This window comes from Jaculus jaculus, chromosome 8, assembly GCF_020740685.1.
Source record: "Jaculus jaculus isolate mJacJac1 chromosome 8, mJacJac1.mat.Y.cur, whole genome shotgun sequence".
NCBI classification, from domain to species: Eukaryota; Metazoa; Chordata; class Mammalia; order Rodentia; family Dipodidae; genus Jaculus; species Jaculus jaculus.
The window spans coordinates 117,433,029-117,451,926 of record NC_059109.1 but is presented as its reverse complement, the minus strand read 5'-3'; the positions used below and the strand labels follow the sequence as shown (position 1 = coordinate 117,451,926).

At 52.0% G+C, this 18,898-nt stretch overlaps 2 protein-coding genes across 4 annotated transcripts; one reads left to right on the top strand and one right to left on the bottom strand.

Annotated features, from left to right (window-relative positions):
- The first annotated feature begins 3,793 nt into the window (after positions 1–3,793).
- Positions 3,794–13,744, top strand: LOC101612500 (BLCAP apoptosis inducing factor). The gene is made up of 2 exons (XM_045157726.1): positions 3,794–3,907; positions 11,870–13,744. The coding sequence occupies exon 2, from the start codon at positions 12,044–12,046 to the stop codon at positions 12,305–12,307; it is 264 nt and encodes an 87-aa protein (XP_045013661.1). The 5' UTR covers positions 3,794–3,907; positions 11,870–12,043; the 3' UTR covers positions 12,308–13,744.
- On the bottom strand, positions 7,684–10,108 carry Nnat (neuronatin). Of its 3 annotated transcripts, none has more exons than XM_012950721.2 (3): positions 9,912–10,077; positions 8,926–9,001; positions 7,684–8,678 (listed from the first exon to the last, which is right to left on the bottom strand). In XM_012950721.2, exons 1-3 carry the CDS (start codon positions 9,981–9,983, stop codon positions 8,449–8,451), a joined length of 378 nt encoding a protein of 125 aa, XP_012806175.1. In that variant the 5' UTR covers positions 9,984–10,077; the 3' UTR covers positions 7,684–8,448. The 3 variants fall into 3 exon arrangements, with proteins under 3 accessions (XP_012806175.1, XP_004666732.1, XP_004666734.1); XM_004666675.2 differs by having other exon boundaries at positions 8,447–8,678; positions 8,921–9,001; XM_004666677.2 differs by lacking the exon at positions 8,926–9,001 and having other exon boundaries at positions 8,447–8,678; positions 9,912–10,108.
- Positions 13,745–18,898: the final 5,154 nt, after the last annotated feature.

Below are 18,898 nucleotides of genomic sequence, written 5' to 3'. Positions count from 1 at the left end.
AAATTATCCCCCTAGAGAGATAGCTTAGTGATTAAGGCACTTGCCTGCAAAGTCAAAGGACCCCAGTTCAGTTCCCTAGTACCCACGTAAGGCAGATGCACAAGGGGGCACACGTATCTGGAGTTTGTTTGCAGTGGCTGGAGGCCCTGGTGCGCCCATTCTCTCTCTCCCCTCTTTCTCTGTCAAATGAATAAATAAAAAAATATTAGCCAGACAGCAGCAGATGTTATAACCCTAGGGCTCATGACTACCCCTGTTTTAAGATTTCAGTACCGGGGATGTATTCCCTCCCATGGAGTGGGCCTCCTGTCCAATTAGAGGGCAGTTGGTTTCCACCATGACAGACATGCCACTATTGCACTCATTGGCTCATTTGGCCTGGCTGACCAAATATAAGGCTTACAGTGTCCACTGTTGAGTATCCTCACTGGTGATTTTTCTTTCTCCCATTGAACTGCATGCAGAATGGCTTCTTCCAGCTTTCTGTCAGCTGGCCTACATGAAGGAAGATTCCAGCAGAATTTCTCAGTGGCCTTGCAGCCCAAATATGTGGAGTCTTCAGCAATAGGGTCTTACCATCGCTTCCTGGTGGGAAACCAAGGGCCTTAGCAATGGCCTATAATGTTTGGGGGCATCAGAGACCTCCCTGGCCAACAACTCACTGGAAGCTATCTCATCCCTAGCACTGAAATTTTTCTAGCAACAATCTACAGCTCCTGAATGTTCCATTGTCCAAAAAAGTAGGTTTCCATATGATTTTTTTTCTTTTTGGTTTTTCAAGGTAGAGTCTCGTTTTAGCTCAGGCTGACCTGGAATCCACTATGTAGTCTCAGGGTGGCCTCGAACTCACGGTGATCCTCCTACCTCTGCCTCCCGAGTACTGGGATTAAAGGTGTACGCCACCATGTCCGGCTCCATATGATTTATTTCTAAAAAATAGAAATATTTTGAAACCTGATGCAAAAGCTATGGCTACAGAGTGACAAATAGGTTCCATTGGCTGACTATGCCAACATGAGTTGGTCCATTTTGCCAGTAGTAGACGCTGGGCTAATTCCAGACCAGTTAAGCTAAACATTCCTCTGCTGTGAACGTTGTTGCACAAGTCTCTATGAAGGCAGAGGCACTCCGTAGGAGTGGAGATTCTAGGTCACAGCACAGTGCTAAAAGAGTGGACACACAGTTTGCTGAAGTGGCTGTGCCAACACCCTCCACCATGGGCAGTGTAGAAGAATTTTGGTTGTCCCAGATCCCCGCAGTGCTCAGCGCCTACCCACTCTAAACAAGAGCTTCACTGACAAGGCTTCGGTTTCCCTCCTGGGGTACATGGCACAGGTGCACTGATCCTGTGGCACATGAACCACAGGGCAGCAAAGGCCTTAGCCAAGCCTGCTGGAAGAGTGGACAGCACCTTGACTCAAATGTCACACCAGGAACTGGACTGGCATGAGTGTGCAATGAATCCAAGGACAGCAGAAAAAAGAACCTAGATTTTTCCATGACACTGCCACTAGCAGGCTACTTTTTTTTTTCTTCCTTTCTTCTTTTAATTAATTAATTAATTTATTTATTATTATTATTATTTGGTTTTCTGAGGTAGGGTTTCACTCTAGCCTAGGCTGACCTGGAAGTCACTCTGTAATCTCAGGGTGGCCTTTAACTCACAGCGATCCTCCTACCACTGCCTCTCCAGTGCTAGGGTTAAAGGCGTGCGTCACCACACCTGGCTTCTCCTCTTTTTTTTTTTTTTTTTTTTCCTTTTGAGACAGGCTGTCATGTGGCCCAGGCTATTCTCCAACTCATTATGTAGCTGGGGAGGACCTTGAACTTATGGTTCTCCTGCCTCCACCTCCCAAATTACAAACTGGCATGGTGGCACACACCTAGCCCGCACACCACCGAGCCCAGGTTACGTAGTGTTGTGAATGGATTTCTGGGCTTTGTGAATACTAGGCAAGCACTCTATCAATGCAGCTGCGTTCCTGGCACCTGTGTACTTATTTATTTTTGATTTTTCAAGGTTGGGTTTCTGTCTAGACCAGGCTGGACTAGAATTCCCTATGTAATCTCAGGGTAGCCTCGAATTCATGGCGATTCTCCTACTGCTGCCTCTAAAGTGCTGGGATTAAAGGCATGCACCACCTTTATTTCTCTTTTTAAAGCTGTTTAATCAATCTAGGTTTTTATTTCAACCTTTTTAATGACAACCTTTGTACATATAAACAATATAGCATGATCATAACCCCTTCCTAAGCCCTCCTTTCCCCCGCCCCCCCCCTGCCCCCCGTGTTTTACCTGTTGAAATACCAGCTCATAAAATCCTCCTCCATCTTCTCTCCCACTTTCCTATCTCACCTTCCGTCCCTGGAGTCATGAAAAATCACCCCTGTGCTGAGGGCACCGTGAATGCCCTAATGAGTGCCAGTCTCAGGAGACTGTGTCTTCACCCTCCCCACCTAACACCGAGCTCAAGCATTTCAGACACAACTTCTCAAAGTCACACTCCAGATTGTCCCCTGCTGCTTGGGCTCGTCACCCCATCATGTCCAACGCTGAGGTCTAGGGTCACTGCTTGTCCTTAGTGGCCACCCCACATCCATTGTTACACGCCACTTCCTTTCAGCTCCCCAAGCTACCATCTATATGAACCACCATTACCTTTTGCCTGGAAAGCTGTGACAGCCATGATGCGAATGTCATTACTTGCCCTAGTCTCTGATCACCTCCCACCCTCCCTCCGGCTATGTGACCTCCACGGCTGGGATAAGTTCCCCTTCACTCTTGCCTCGCCTAACACTGCTCCAGCCCCACAGGACACCACGATTTTTTTGTTGTTGTTGTTTTGTTTTGGGGGTGTTTTTTTTTTTGACATTGCGATTTTTATTTATTTATAAGCAGAGAGAGATAGAGGAAAGAGAGGCAGCGAGAATGGGAGCTCCAGGGCCTCTAGCCACTACATGCACCACTTTTTGTGCAGCCGGCTTTACGTGGGTACTGGGGAATCGAACCGGGGTCGTTAGAACTTTGCAGGCAAGCGCTTTAAGAGCTGAGCCATCACTCCAAGCCCCGTGTGCCTAACAAGCACTTCCTCCAACAACGCGTAATTATGTAGTGATCTGATTTTAAAGTATCTATAGGGATTACTGACAGCCTTTTCCTCTGTCCTCCAACGCTCACCCTCTAGGCTGCCAGCGAATCGGGGTCAGAACGCTCCCCAGCCTCCAGCACTGCGCTTGCGCACAGTAGGCACTCAGGAATGTGCTCCATTAGCTAATAGCGAACACACTGACTCATCCAGCCCATAAACGCCTGGGGTACACATTTCATCAGCCAGGGGGAACCACATGCTGAGCCTGGGTCTTAGGCCCTGGTGAAAGGACCAGACTTTGAGCCAGGAGAAAGTTTTCCCGGAAAAAAAAAAAAAAAAAGTTTTCGCAGAGTGGAAGAATCCGATGGCGGGAGGGAACACAGGGAGGCCAGCCAGGCTCCTCCGTGACTCCAAGCGACGCCCGCTGAGCTGTTCGAGTGAGGATCACAATCTGCTGCATATGCATGAGGGGGCCTTGGGCCCGCGGCTCGAGGCTGTCCGGACTGCGCCTGATTAAAAATTCCTCGGGTTTGACGCTTTAGGCCCTCCGTAATCTTGCAGAAGCACGTAGAAAGTCTCTCAAGGACAGAGCGTGGCTGACCCTGAGGGTCGCAGCGCGCGAGCGCGAACCCGAGTTGTGCCGTCCGGTCAGGCGTCCGCTGTGGACAGCCCGAAGCCAAGCGAGGTCCTCAGCCCACACGACTTAGGAGACGAAGGGGGCGTCTCCCCAGCTTCTGCGGCGTCGGCGGCGAGCCGTGGTGGAGGCTGGCTGCGGCGGCGAGGGCGACAGTGGCGGCGGCGCCATGGCTGGGCTCGCAGGTACCGTGGCGTCAGCCTGCCCGGGGACGGGATGTGAGGTCCTTTCGGTGCGATCGCGTCGCCATGTTGGCCCTCCGGGGTCACCTTAGGCGTCGCTGGGTCCCTCGCCCGGGTTTTCCTAAGCGTGCACCCGGGGTGGGGGTGGGGGGGAGGGACGGGTGCACCCTTGTCCGACGTCAGGTGATGGCCCAGCTCCTCCCCAGCCTGGGCCTTGGCGGGGAGATCGCGGCGGGCAGCCCCTTTCCCGGCCTGAGAGTGGACCACCGGGTTCTCGTTTGTGGCCTCCAAGGTCAACGCGATCCCGGGATGTGGTGGTTGTTGCGGGGCGGGGGGCGCCGCGAACACCTCCTGTCCCACGACCCGGGACGTAACTTGTCAAGGGCCTGTCACTCTCCCCGCCCCGTCCCGTCAGCCGTTTTTTTTTTTTTTTGTTTTTTTTTCGTTTTCCTATCCGGAGGGGTTTGGGGAAGAGGCACATAAAAAGGGGTCCCCCGCTTTGGTGTCTGGGGTGACAGGGTGAGGCTCTGCTTCGGGTCACGGGGCGTTCCTCCCTCCAACTTTGCATCGAATTCTGGACACCCGCTCCCTCTCCCTCCCGTGTGTCGGGGGTGGCCCTCAAGGGCACCAGAAGGGACGGAATGTCTGGTGGCTGTCACACTCGTGGCCTGGAAAGGAAGCGTGGGGGATGGGGGAAGTTGCCTTTTCCTTCCTTCTCCCAAACCACCTCTAGTTTCCTTCCAGACCACCACCTGTCCGCTTTCAAGTGGGAAACTGGGGTCTGATTTGGAAAAGAAACGGCCTTTCTGTTTATAGGTCCGGATCGCCTTTTGTCCTTTTTCAGGGAACAGCTTCTCTTCTTCCCTGCCTGACATGGTCCAACCCTCCTGTCAGCCTTCTGCTCAGCAACACCGGGACCCCCCAAAAAAAGTTCCAGCTTAAGTGTTAGATCTTGCTTATTTGTTTGTTTTAAATCGGGCATTAATTAATGTCGAGTGTAAGATTTGGTTGCTGAAAACGTGGTCAGTTTCCAGGAACCAGATCTGTTGCCTGAAATTGGTCATCTTAAAAGTTGCTGCCCAAAAAACAGTTCAACCATTTATCTGTAATGTCTTGTTTCAAAGAGGAATCTGGGTTAGGCTGTCCTTTTTTGTTGTTCTCCTATCTTTGAAACACATGCATTCCATTTCAAGCATGTCATCGTCTGATATACCCAGAGCCATGTGTTGCCTTCCTCTCTTGACTTCCGGCTGTGCTCTGGGAATGCTCAGGAATCTGGATCCTGCTGGGATAAGGAGCCCTGTGGGAGGGGAAACAGGGGATTATTTTCAGAGAAGGTGGTGACCACCAGTCTCCAGGGCATGTGGAGGAGGTCAGTGGTCTTCCCGAAGAGGCTGTTGTTAGCCCAGTGTTGTGTCTGTGTGCATGTGCACACATGCTTGAATCCGGGGGGGGGGGGGGGGCAGGAATTAACTGCAAATTTAGAATTTCCCTTTGGGGTGTTGGCTCCTGAGGGGATCCAAATTTGAAAATAGCTATCTAGTAAGTAATTCAGAACAAGCTCCCCTCAACAGCCCATGCTATCACTGACCCCACAGCTAAAGGTCAAGAAATTTGTACCTGCCCTGCCTTCAAACAGACACCCCTTCTTTTAGTCACAGTCCAGATGCTTCAGCTAATACCCCACACCTCTGAAAGATGTGGCACTAAGTGCCCCTTACCTCTGATGTTGATAGGTCAGGCAACTAGCTGCCTTCTGAGGCTTTAGTCCATCTGTTGCTGGAGTCCTACAAAGCCACTGCAATCCCCTCACAACTCTTCTGCTCTGTCCCTGGCCCTGTGGGGGCAGAAGTGGCAATTGTCTTAGGGAAAGGGGACATTTAGCTCCATGCACTAAGGGCTTTGTAATAAAAAAAAAAAAGGAAAAAAAAACCTCATTGCTATCTATGAGAATAAAATGTTTTATTGGCATATAGCTTGTGGAAACATTTTATAACAAGGTGTGTTTGGACTGGACAGGCATTGCACAGGGGTGGGGCATGAATACATTCCTCTCCCTCTCGGGTGGGTTTAGTATGCTGCCCGAATAACTGGGCTTAGGGGGTGTGACACAAGTGGGGAGTAGGTTGGGCTGGGGAGATGGCTCTGCAGCTAAAGGTGCTTGCTTACAAGTGGAGAGTGGACATTTCACGTTCAGCTCCACCCATGGAGTACAGGCTACCTGCCTGTAAGTCTTGACCTCACCATCCTACATTCAGCTCTGCTGGTGACTAGATAGAGGAAAGGACCTTAAGGTTCCCAGCAGCCTCTTGCCTTGGGGGTGGGAGACCGGATGTGCTGTGTCCAGAGCAGCCAGACCCCTCCATGCTGCTTTGACCTGCCTCTATAAAACTCAGCCAGTGTCTAACTTGGGCTGAGGCTAGAGCATCTGGGCCCACCGCCCCACATCTCCAAGGGGAGGAGAGAGTGCATTCAGTACACATGTTCAAATATGTACATGGCCCTGTGGTTCAGTAGGGCAAACCACAGAAACTCCCAGTGTCAAGGCCTGCCAAAACATGGGCTTCAGGGAGGAGATGTGGGTATTGCCTACCGATGAGTCACCCTGGGGCAAAGGGACCTGCCTAATCTAAAGGCAGTGGTAGCAGCTATAGCCATCCACTGAGGAAGATGGAATCTCGGAGTACACATCTCACTCACGTCCTGATGATTGTCACTTTGATGTGTATGTGCTTCATTGGGAACTTACCAGGAACTAAAGGTGAGGGGCAAGAGTTGGGCTGGCTGAGCTGATGGATAGGAAAGCCAAGACCAGAACACATTCTGCACTACATACCCCATAATTCTCTGATGTGCATGAAGCTGTAGGTCTCTCTTGAGGTGTTGATGACTGGCCCGAGAAACTTCAGGGCCTTGCTCAGGGGCTGTAGACATGATCAAGGTTCAAGGAGAGGAGGCACTTTGTGTGTCAGGGAGTTTGTGACAACTGTGACTAAGGGATTTGAAGAAGAGGCCAGAGAGACTGATGGCCTTCCAAGCCCCTCCCTTGGTGTTGACGCAGCAACAGGTGTGTAGTGACAGAGAAGGATAAAGCCAGAGATGAGGCTGAACAGGTGGCAGGACCATTTGGAGAGGCAGACGGCTGACCCCAAGTAAAAAGAGCTCTGGTTTGCTGAGGAGGGGAGCAGAGCAGCCCCCCCCTTCCACCCATGTGATGGGAGGGGAGCATGCTGGGAGCCCAGTGGGTGGAGCTGGAAAGTAGAAAGGCCAGATAGGGTGGTCCCAGGGCCTGGATATGCCACACCACCTATCCCATATTCATTGCTCAAGCCAGTGGACCCCCCCCCCCCCCGTGCTGTTCATTTTCTTGAGGAGCCTCCTGAATAGAGACCTGAGGCATACGTCTATATATACTCTGCAGTCAGCCCTCATGGTCCACTGGACACCATTTTGAGGGCCATTCCCTCCCACCTCGTTTCCCTCCTCCCATCTTCCCCAACATGCTAACCTGCTGTAGTCTCATTTTAGGACTACCAAATGAAGGCATTACTACCCAGGAGAGGAAATGGTCCCTTATTCCAGGACAGGTGAATGTGTCACTTTCCTCACTGAGGAGGAGAAATAGTCCTTTATCTCAGGACAGTGTTGCAATGGGGCTGGATGTGTGTCCCCCATCTTGTCTCCCATTCCTCCTCCCAAGCAGTGTGCCATTCCCCAGGCACATCTGCCCAGCTTTAGAAACCAGTGTTGCTGCCGCAAAGAAAGTCACAAGACACAACTTTTTGGTGCGCCTCCACCACCCCGCAGGGTCCTAGGACACTGTGCGAGCCGGGGGAGGTACTTTTTTTTATTTTTTGTAGAGGTGGTCCCTGTCCTCCAGGAGCTTACAATCTAGCTGGGGAGACACAACTAATGCACACTTAAACAATCAGCACAATTAGCGATTACCACAATATTACCACAACAGCGTGAGACCAGGGAAAAGCAAGATCAGTGAGGGGCAGGGGGCTCGGAGAAGATGTTTTGGCAAAGGTGGGATTCATTTACTGGTTGAACAGATCCGAATCAGGTGACACATTTTGGGGAGGGGGCTTGGGAGGCAGGAGAAAAAGGGGATGGGGGAGCAAGGCAGGAATGTGCGTGTCATAGGCAAGGGACAGTAAGAGGGCCCCACTCCGTTTCTTAACCCTCCTCCCTCCCTCATGCCCTCCCGTCCCGCCAGATGCACGCAGTTGGCGCCTTCTCTGCTGCACCGAGATTCAGGGCTTCAGCTGGTGATGTCAGAATGTCCATTCTGCTGGCTGGTGTGGTGTTTGGACCTCCGTGGTGGGGTCTGCTGGCATGGCCTTGGCTTGCGGGCTGGATGGTGCTGTCCGACTTGGTCCAGATCAGAATGCGGTGCCTACACCCAGATCTCGAGGGTCTGCTCCCCTCACCCCCCTCCTCTCCCACCCGCCGGCTGTGGGACCGGTGCAAAGGGGCTGGGAAGGGATCTCAAATCGTCGTCATTGTCGGTGCTGCTTCTCCGAGGGCCTACCAGCCCTTCACTGACCTTGGCAAGTGCTCCTCTGACGAGGGAGCACAGGGGACCCCCCATTCCTGCGCGGCGCTGGCTCCCATGCTGGTCGAGATGCACAGGAGCACCTGATGACACGGCCGCCCAGGGCTGGGAGCTGGGCCCTCAGTTGGGGACGCGCTGCCTGCGCTCCCCCAGCACCTGCCGCCCGGTCCGCGACACCGTGTACGCCAGCTTCTGCAGGGAGTACCTGAACACCTGCGGTGAGAGACAGACAAACAGACCCAAGGGCCCTCTCTTAGTGGAGTGGCCGCCGCGCGGCGCGTGTGTGCGGTGCTGCCAGGCCACCCCCGCCCCGCCCCGGCCCCGCCCGCCCGTCCAGCGTAGCTGGAGAGGCGGGCCAGGCGCAGCTTGTCCACGAGTCAGGGCAGCTGGAGCTTTTCCAACTGTGCTGAGAGCTGCATGGCGGCAAGCTGATTGGACCCACAACTTAGGTATACCTCACTTCTCGCAATGGGCTGTGTCCCTGGAGGATTTCGAAAAGCGAATCCTACCCAGTAAATGCAGCATTCCAGGAACACCTTGGAAGGAAATATGCGATTTCTTTGGCAAAGGATTCCTTTAGCAGGGAATTCTTATTGCAAAGGGAGCTTGTAGGGTGAATGAGTTCATTGCCAAAGCGCTTTATTCTGATTTATCTTTATGCAAAGCACTTTTGCCCGTTTATTTTCTCATTTGTCCTTTTTTGGAAGTGCTTTTTCCCCTCCCATTTTTCCTGTGAAGGGCTTTTTTTCCTCTAATTGTTTTATACCAAGTGGTTTTTTTGTCCAGTTCATTTTTCCTCTTAGTTCCTTTGTCTATTTTCTTTTCTGCAGTGCGCTTTTTATCTAATGCATTTTCCCCCTACCAAGTGCTTTTGATTTCTTTTTCCTGCAATGCGCGTTTTCTCTATTTTTCCCCCTTTTATTTAATTTGTTGTGAGGTTCTTTTGTGAAGTTCTTTTTTTTCCCTAAAACATGCTTTTCTAACTTGTTTTTCATCCCACCCCACATGTGCTATATGTAAATATATATGTGTGCATTTTTTAAAGAAAAATTCCCCGCAATGCGCAATTTTTTAAGGCGGAAATTTTTTGCTGGGCGAACTGTAAAGTCTCTGTACACACAAGCGCCCCGCCTCCCTCCTATAGTGTAGCGGGTTTTTCTTACCACATAGGTGCTAAAAGCCTTGGCGATCGTCCGCAGCGGGGCGACCGCCGCGCCCCTGAGTCTTTGTTCCCGGCTGGGCGCGGGCACACTGGGGAGGGTCTGCGCGAGGAGGTGGGCGCGGGAACGAGCAGGGGCGCGAGGTGCCACCGCTGCACTCGGTTAGGCAGGGATCGCGGCAATCGGGGTAGGATGGGTCGGGGAGGCGGCAATCGCGACGCTAAGTTTAAGGGTTCTGGGGGCACGCGTTGGGGGTCCCCTCCACCCAAAGCCCGGGCATGCTTACCTGCAGCAGGACACGGAATATGTACCAGCCGATGATGAGCAGTTCCGCCGAGGCTGCCGCCACTGCTGCCATGGTTCCAAGAGTGGGTGGGTGGTCGAGAGCGAAGGTTTGCCGAGGTTCACGGGTCTCGGAGTCCGCTCTTGGGCGCACTGCCGCAGCGGCAGTGGCCGCGCCTTAAGTACCCTCCTGCCACCCAAGTGCGCATGCGCGCTTGGGGGGTGTTGATGAGGAGGGGTGGCCGGGGGCGCTCCTCATTCGCCAGGAGAGGAAAAAAAAAATCCATCTGCTCTTTCCACACCGACCCCCACCTCCTGAGTCCCATTGTAGCCCCCTTCCAGAAGATTCCGCCGTGCTCGCTTTTGAATTTCGGTGTAAAATGGAGGGTGTCACGACTCTACTTAGAATCTAGGGTGGGTGTAGGGGGTGTAAGCTGCTTGGTGCGGTGCCCCTCTATCCACACCCTGGTTTGCAAATTTAAGCCCAGTGCGGGCCTAGACTGCACTTCCCGCACGGATCGAAAACTGACTACGGGTGGGTCGTCCGTCCCGCCGAGTGTTCCCCTGTTAGAAACCTTGGCACTGCTGTGCATTCTTCCTAGTAGTCAGTGTTTTAAAACCGTGTCATCTGCCCTGTGAGGGTCCCCCAACACGGACCCTTCTCCGATTCTTCGCATCCCGCTTCTTATGGTATCGGGGAGATCCTACCGCGGTCGGCCTTGGCCGCTACTGTCCGGAGTTGGGCCAGAGCTCTGCGCTCAGTGAGTGAGTTAAAGTGATAGTATATTCTGTGGGAGGAATGCGGGAGGATTTGGCGCCCTTTGTGCGCGCGAAAGGAATGGTCGAGTTCTACGGATTGGTCCTAATGTCTTTGGGCATAGTTTTCAACTTCTTCCGCTCCCCTCCCCCAAGCCCCTGGAGGTCTGCCTCAGCATAGTTCTTTGTACCGGTTTCGCACGGAGTCGCTAAGGGTTCTGGCTGCAGTGGCCAATTTTCAAAGGGAAGCGAGTCCCTCTTCCAGCGCCCGTCTTTGCAGAACCTTCATGGAGCACAGGCTTTGCAGGCGGGAAAACCGAAATGAGGAGTGCAAGTAGGGTCCTACTATGCCAGTGACCAGCAGAAAGCATCTCCCTCTAGCAAGCTACCTGGCACAAGATACCTACTGGCATTTGCCCCAATGTGAACAGGATATTAATTTTGATTAAAAGCTCATAGAGGTCAGGCTCTATACCATGCCAGCAGCAGATGGAGGTGTAATGATCCAAGGGAGTTCAGTTTGGACTCCGTATCACAGCGATATTTTGTCCTGCATTGACTTTCAAAGAAGTTGGCTAGTTTTGGCAAAATGATACTGGATTATTGGGAAAAGGCAACACTGGCCCCTGCTGCCATCTTAAATTATTCCTTGCCATTTTTACTGTGTCTTCCCAGAGCTTGCCAGGATCTGAGGACCCATGGCCTGCCATCTCCAGGCTAGCAGTGCACACATAACTGCTGTGGATACAGCACCTGCACTGTGAGGGACCAGATACAGAGCTCTTCCTTACCACATGGGGGCACAGCACCCAGCCCATGGCATCCTGTGACAACCACAGGGCGGAATTGTGAGGTCTGGGCCCTTTGAGGACGGGCGGCAGCCCCAGGAGGCGATACATGATCTCTGCTGGGCAGGACCCAGGCTAAGCCAGTCCACTGTGTGGACCGAGCCAAAGAGCCCTCCCGGGGAGCCCCCATTAGAAGCCCAGGGGAGACATCCAAGGAGGCTGCCCAAGCTAGTGACTTGCAAAAAAAGACCTTCATGGGTGGGTAGGGAGGAAAGGGCATTCACATTTGCTGTTGTTGACCATGATCCATTTTTCCAAATAAGTATACATTTTGTTCCTGTGTTTTTTTTTTCTTTTTTTGTCTGTCTGTCTGTCTGTCTGTTCTTTGTCTGTTTGTTGTGTTGACTTTTCTCTTCAGGATCCCTGCTGCCTTGGTGATCCTGGGCTGACAGCCAGAGAGCACAGCGGCTCAGCTCCTGGAGAGAGGGTCGAAGAAAGCAGAGGGCAGCCACCTGCGCCCAGTGGCTCCTATTAGGTCGGTTCCTGCAGCGGTGGCTGGCAGCCTTGGTGAAGGCCCTGCCTGGCAGAGATCATGTATTGCCTCCAGTGGCTGCTGCCCGTCCTCCTCATCCCCAAGCCCCTCAACCCCGCCCTGTGGTTCAGCCACTCCATGTTCATGGGTTTCTACCTGCTCAGCTTCCTCCTGGAGCGCAAGCCTTGCACGATCTGTGCCTTGGTTTTCCTGGCAGCCCTCTTCCTCATCTGCTATAGCTGCTGGGGAAACTGTTTCCTATACCACTGCTCTGATTCCCCGCTTCCAGAATCTGCCCATGACCCTGGCGTTGTGGGCACCTAATGGCTGCCGAGTTAGCTTTCTGAGGAAGCAGAAGACGGGAGGGGAGGCATTGACATAGGTCATCAAGCATTGGAGTTTCAAATCCCGCAGCCCCGCGGGTGCCACATTCCTGACGGCGCCTTTTTGGCCTGTGATGTTTTATCCTTACAATGTGAATAATAGCACTGACTGGGTGCTTTTATTGTAGAGTCCTGTAGTCGTGGGTGGTCTTGTGGTTGTGTGTTCTGTCACCATCTGGGTCCTTGCTGACAGGATGGCTCATCACTGCAAGGAGTCTACACCCATCCTGATCAACTACCCTGGTGTGACCTGGGCAGATAAAATGCCAGTCTCACTGTCACCTCCATGACCCCTCCTTCCCTCCTCAGCCCCTCTCCTGATTTCCCTTTAGTTCTCTCCTCCTCCTTTCCTTTTGGGGGGAGCACCTGTCCAAGACAGGACTTGTCTTTGCACTTATCTCAAATTTGAAGAGATTGCTGACGCCCGAGAGCCTCGCTTTTTCACCCTCCTTTCCCTGTTCAGCAGGCGAGGCAAAATCATGTCTCAACTGTTTGTTGTCCAGAGACCTCCGGTAAATACCTGCCTCATTTTTTAAAGAAAGAAGCAACAGAGCGATGTTGCTCTTTGACCTGGGTGTCTGGACTCATGGCCCAGCCCCCCCCCCTTTGCCCTCCCTCCCGCCTCTTAGCGCTCCTGAGGGGCTTCCTCATGTCTCCTGCATGCTGTGCGGGAGGGAGTTAGTCGTGTGTTCATGGAGACCCAGCTGAGTGAATGGAAAGTGCCGTGTGTTTCATAGCAGCCACGATCCCCTTGATAGGTGTTTGGGTATTTTTTGATGTGCCCTGTGTATGTGTCTGTGTGTGTGTGTACACAAATATGTATGTCTATTCCTTTTGAAGAAGCTTTACCGAACGTGTTCTGATTTGAGGGTTAGTAGTAGCTAGCCATAGTAGGTCCCACTGCAGTGTTTATTTAGCATGGGGATTGCAGAGTGACTGGCACAGTGGACTCCGGGATGGTTCAGACAAGAACTCGGGGGAGCAGTGGCCATCGCCTGCCTGCCGGGAGCCTCTCCGTTCCTGCGCACATAGACTGACTGCACACTCTGAAGAGTACGCGGGAAGACCTTGTGACTTGTCACTTGCTTTTTATTTTCTCTGCGCTTCAATGACAAGTGTTGGCAAATGAGACTTTGTCCTGGCCCCAGCCCACTGGGGATCTGCATGGTTGTCCTTCCAGTGGGAAGTGTCCCTCTCTCTTGCCTGCGGAGGGAGATCGGTGTGGTCCAGACAGAGGACAGAGCTGGAGGCAGGCTGTGAGGGGACGGGAGGGGAGGCCGCACTTGTGAAACATTTGGACTGCTGTCCTAGAGCTTTCATTTCTGATGTGTTCGTTGCACAGCTGTTTGAAATGTTTAATAAAGCTTTATAAACTTTACTTTGTGGTTTTTATGTGGCTGCAGTCGATTTGGGTTGTGGTGTTGGATTTCTGAGTTGGTGGGGGCAGAAGGAAACACAGAGGGGCTGAATCCTTGGCGCCAGAGTACCTTAGCCCGAAAATTTGATCTGTTCTCTGGAGAGCAGATGGTGGGGTTGGAAGAGGGGGAGCAAGGGGCAGGCCAGGCAGTGAACAGGAGGGAGTCCAAAAGTTTTCAGAGATGAGACATTTGCAGCTCCCATGGCTTCCCGCCCAAAATTGTTGCCTCCATAGGAGACTTGAGTAACTGATCCCTTGACAAACACCGTAAGACAGCTGGGGCTGTAATCATCAAGGGTTTTTATGGTGCTGCTTTTGAAGTCAAAATACAGTGAAACCCCTCACAGCATTTCAAGTGGAAGAATAAATAAGGCTGGTTGTCCACCCAACAGGCGGAAAACAAGGCTCCAAGAACGTTAGTGGTGTGGTTGCGTGCTATAGGTGTGCGCGTGGTCCTCCGGCCGTGGCTTGTGGGACCCAGCAGGGCCTTGCGCTGGGCATCACCTCTGAATCGCTAATAACAAGAGTACTGCCTGCTCGGAGGGTCGACCAGGGAAATAGTTGTGCAAGTATATGGTAATCTCATGGACAGATCACCTGTATTCCCTAGACTTTTATTGCTGAAAAGCTATGTGTGATTTTCTGTTCTTTTAACTAACTCCCCATCCTCACTTTCCTTTTTCATCCCTACCATTGCTTATCCATGTTTTTCCTTCACCAAAGAGACAGATGTAGTGACTCATACCTGTAATTCCAGCACTCAGGCAGCTGAGGCAGGAGGATTACTATGAGTTCAAGGCCAGCCTGGAGTACAGATGAAACCCTGTGTTTAAAAAAAAAAAAAAAAAAAAGGAAGGAAGGAAGGAAGGAAGGAAGAGAAAAGAAAAAGCTACTAAAGCTGTGTCTGCTCTAGAGACGTTCTAAATTTTTTTTTAGAGGCATTTTTTAAAACGTTTATTGACCCTGTCTGCTGAGTGTCTATCTGCTTGTTCTTTTGGTGCTTTTCTCCCTCAGTTCTTTTGTGGGTGTTTGGGGTTCTTCAGAGTTTGACTAGCTGAGGAGCTGCATATGCAGACAGGGTGGTTTTGCAGGGCAGGACCCAGGCCTGACCCTCTGGGACCTCAGGATTCTAGCCTAGTGGGGAGATTTAACAAAATAGACAACTGCAAATTCCAAAAACAAGCCAAACAAACAAAGGCTTTTGTGCTGCTCCTCTCCTGTGGAGGCACCTGGATAGCAAATGAAGCCAACTTCATTGCTTATTTTGCTCTCCCTCAGAAAGCCGGTTTCTGTTTAGGTCAGGCTGCTTGAGAGTCACGTATAGTCCTTTCTCCAGAAGATTTGTGCCCCTTTCCATGAGGAGCCTGTGGTCCACTCCATTTCCAGGGGACCCAGCAGGGCTTCCCACCTTGCCTGCCGCCCACCCCCCAATACCTTTCAGGAAAGCAAAAAGAAGGTCTCTTTTCTGCCAGGCCTTGGAGAAGCCTGAGAGCCTGAGGGCCAAGCTGCTTTGGAAAAGTGCCCTGCTTCTGGCCTCAGTTTCCTGATAGGTCAAATGTAGGCTTTGAAACCCAGCCTATTCTGGTAGTTCTTTCTCTCAGCATCTTAGGGTTCTTCTTTGACCCGGTTGAGGAGGTGGCTGAGCGAGCTTAGTGGCAAGTGGCAAGACTACTTTTGGATCCACCTGCACGTGCCTCCATGTTTGTCCGTGAGCGTTAGACCCTGCCTCCATCAGGAAGCTTTCCTCATATCTTTCTTTGCCCTGGTGATGGTTGTCTAGACTTCTACTCTCAGCTTTCTGAGGGTGCTCTTAGTGGTGCCTGGGACACACTTCCTGTTAGAGACTGAGTTCCCAGAGGGGATCGCCCAGGAGAACTCCTGCTCTAGAGGAGGTCTGCCCTTTATTCACTTGGACTCTCACATTTGGTAAGATCTTGAGACCTTGGTGAAGTGAAGTTGACTCTCACAAGTTCCTAGTCCCAGGCTAATGAGAAGGGAAATGACATGGAGCAGGTCACCCCACAGTTCAACAGCTAGGGCCTGTGGCAGGTGCTGTGAGAGTCTGGGGAAGGATCTAATGAAGGCCTGGGACCCTGATGCTCATACTGAGAGTTTAGTTTGAGCAGTGAGTAATGAATGAGGTGTATCTCCTACCACTTGGTCCAACATCTCCATGCTTACAGATAGACTGGGCTGAAAAGTAAAATGAAAGACCACCAAAATCTGGCTGTCTTAGAATCAGACCCTAAAAGGCTTTGTGGGGGAAAAGAGGTCAGCCTGTTAAAAGTCAGAGCACTAGCCATTGGGAGGTACTACGAGGGTTTCTCACACTAAATCACTGCTGGCAGACCCCAGAATAGGTCCTCCAGCTTCCAGGTGACCAGGCACTGTCACACTAAGAGTTTGGTGGCGCGGTTGGTGCCAGAGCCAATCAAGCAGCATTGAGGTGGATTGTAGCTCACACGCTGCATGTATTCGCAATACAAGCAGCAAGGCTGTGGAGAAGGTCCCTGTCCTGTCTACTTCGGTGGGCCTGAGGAGGAGCAGCTGGGTGTGAGGAGGGGAAGACAAGAGTTTGGCTATGTTGAAAGAAACTTAGCTCCAGGTCAAGGGAAAGGCTGGCCAGAGGCTTCATGGGGAAGACCTTGTCTGCCTTTGGGAAGCTGAGAAAGAGATCAAGCACTGAGTAAGGAGTAGGCTTGGAAAACCAAAGAGCCCTGCTGCGATGCTTCCAGAAGCCCTAGCTCATACTGCTTCTCTTGCTACACCCGCTGCCCCAGCTTCAGTTTCCTCACCTTAAAATGAGACCGTTAGCATCTGCCTTAAGGCCAAGCCTCCTTGGTATCACTCCCTGTGTTCTGTGGCCCCTGCCGCAGCCCTTACTGGGCTGTCTCTCAGAGTGATCCCTGCCTGCTCAGCCTCAGGAGCAGCCAGGGCAGGGACACGTGTGAATTCCTTGCCACTCCGGGTTGCACTTCCTATTCGTCTGGCCTCTCACCTCTTCTTGGGCAGCGTGTGGAGAGCCTGCACTTGGGCAGCTCCTCTTCTGCCAGTCCCCATCCCACGCTGGTCGCTGGGCTGGTCGTGGCAGCTTTCCAAAGGAGAGGCAGGGAGGCAGGAAGTAACGGGGCCCTAGGCTTGATTCCCACTGCTCAGTGTGTGACCTTGCAATTCTGCTTATGCTCCTGGAGGCCTGTTCCCCCGTGTACAGTTCACCACTTCCAAAGCCACCTCCCATGAGACACCGGTCACCTTTATCCTTCTACTTCAGCTTTAGAGATATTGACTAAAAGAAATTGTGTTGAGACAATGAAGTTAATCAAAAGATTTTACTCTGGAGTGTAGAAGTGTCAAGAATATTTATGTTTAGCCAAGGCAGCTGGGTAAAGGTCTGTGAGAGAGGAGAGCTTCACTGATGCCCTGGTGCTGGGTCACTATGGTTGTGCATGACCTGTTGCTGGGCCCAACAACTCAGGACTCCTAAGTGTTTTCCCCTTGATGAGACACAACCTACCTGACCAGGTTTGGCATAGTACCTGTTGGGCAATAGGCACCATAGTTGGGTAGGTGGGTAGCTCAATCAGTTAGCACTAGACTACCGAAAGAGTTGGGTTACTTACTGATCTTTCCTAGAAAGAAAGGAATCCCCTCCTGGCAACTCTTTAGGAACAGAGATTATCTTGCGAACTAGTACTGAACAGATACAAACTTCATGTAGGGCACCGGCGCCTGGTGTCCTCTCTGGCACTGGAGCACATGTGGTAGGTGCCCCGTCGAACCTGGATGTGAGGATTGGAGTCACTTGGTCTCTCTTCCTGCCCTGTGCCCTCAACCTCACGGGTGCAGTGTGGGGAGCTTGCCTGCTTGTAGAGCATCTCTTGTCTCCAGCAGGCAGGTGAGCTGGGGGCAGGGCAGGGCGCGGACGCCTTGCAGTCAGCCTCCGCTCTGGAGAGGCTGTGCGGCAGAAGCACAGTGAATCCTGCTCCCCCCTTGATTCCTGAGCTCTGACAGACCACAAACTGAGTCGGTCATATGCACGGCTCCCCTTCCCTTGTCCCCTTCCTCCTGTACTCAGAGACCATGAGCATCCTATTGGTCTCAGCCTCAGAACTGTCTGCCCTCCTTCCAGTCTTGCCCCACTGCCGCAGATACCCTGTCCCTGTGAGCGCTCATGCGGATGCCAGCCCTGCTTGGGCCCTTGCACCCTCCACCCACTTTGAGGAAAGGCTGAGCCTCCGTGCAGCCCAGGCTCTCAGCTGTGGCACTGTTGGAGCTAGCCTATTGCTCACAGACAGGCTGGGCACCTGGGGGCTGCATTTTGATGGCTGGCTTTTTGTTTTGTTTGTTTTCACTTATTGGTCAAATTTATTTCCACAGGCAGGGCCGTTTTTGTGAGTGCCATCTGGTATCATTTTACGCGGTCAGGAACTAGAGCCCACAGGCATGTTGCCCACACCACAGCCACTTCACCTAAGGCCCTCTAAGCACAGCCTGATGTGCAGTCGTGACTGGTACTCCAAACCAGGAGGATTAGATTGGGCCTCCACACTTCTAGTTTGCCTTTCTGGCCCTACAGTCTTTCCCTGCTCCATCTTCTTTTAATTTGGATCCAGCTATCTTTGGCTGATCAGTTGCACCAATATCTCTGAGCCTCCAACCCAGCCTCTTTCAGCCACACAACAGCCTTTGGGCTTCCTTGCCAGCTGAAGTCATGATCTCAAGAGCTCTTGGCTCTTTTTAAAAATATATATATATTTAATTTTTTGATTGATTGATTTGAGAGAAAGAGGCAGAGAGAAAGAGAGAATGGGCACACCAGAGCCTCCAGCCACTGCAAACGAACTCCAGATGCATGTGCCACCTTCTGCATCTGGTTTATGTGGGTCCTGGAGAGTCGAACCAGGATCCTTTCGCTTTGCAGGCAAACGCCTTAATCTCTAAGCCATCTCTCCAGCCAGGTTCCTTTTTTTTTTTTTTTTTTTTTTTAAACGACACAGAATGAAAGAGGGAATTAGCAGCCACTGCATTCAAACTCCAGATGCATAAGCCTCCTTGTGCACATGTGCAACACTGAGCACTGCATCACTGTGTGTTGTTGCCTTACGTGGGACCTGG

Excerpts from the sequence above, each read along its gene's own strand:
- Nnat (XM_012950721.2), bottom strand. The coding sequence starts at position 9,983 with ATGGCAGCAGTGGCGGCAGCCTCGGCGGAACTGCTCATCATCGGCTGG. Across the intron at positions 9,002-9,911 it reads TATTCCGTGTCCTGCTGCAG|GTGTTCCTGGAATGCTGCAT; the intron begins GTAAGCATGCCC and ends TTTCCTTCCAAG. Across the intron at positions 8,679-8,925 it reads GACACAGCCCATTGCGAGAA|GTGTTCAGGTACTCCCTGCA; the intron begins GTGAGGTATACC and ends CTCTCACCGCAG.
- LOC101612500 (XM_045157726.1), top strand. The coding sequence starts at position 12,044 with ATGTATTGCCTCCAGTGGCTGCTGCCCGTCCTCCTCATCCCCAAGCCC.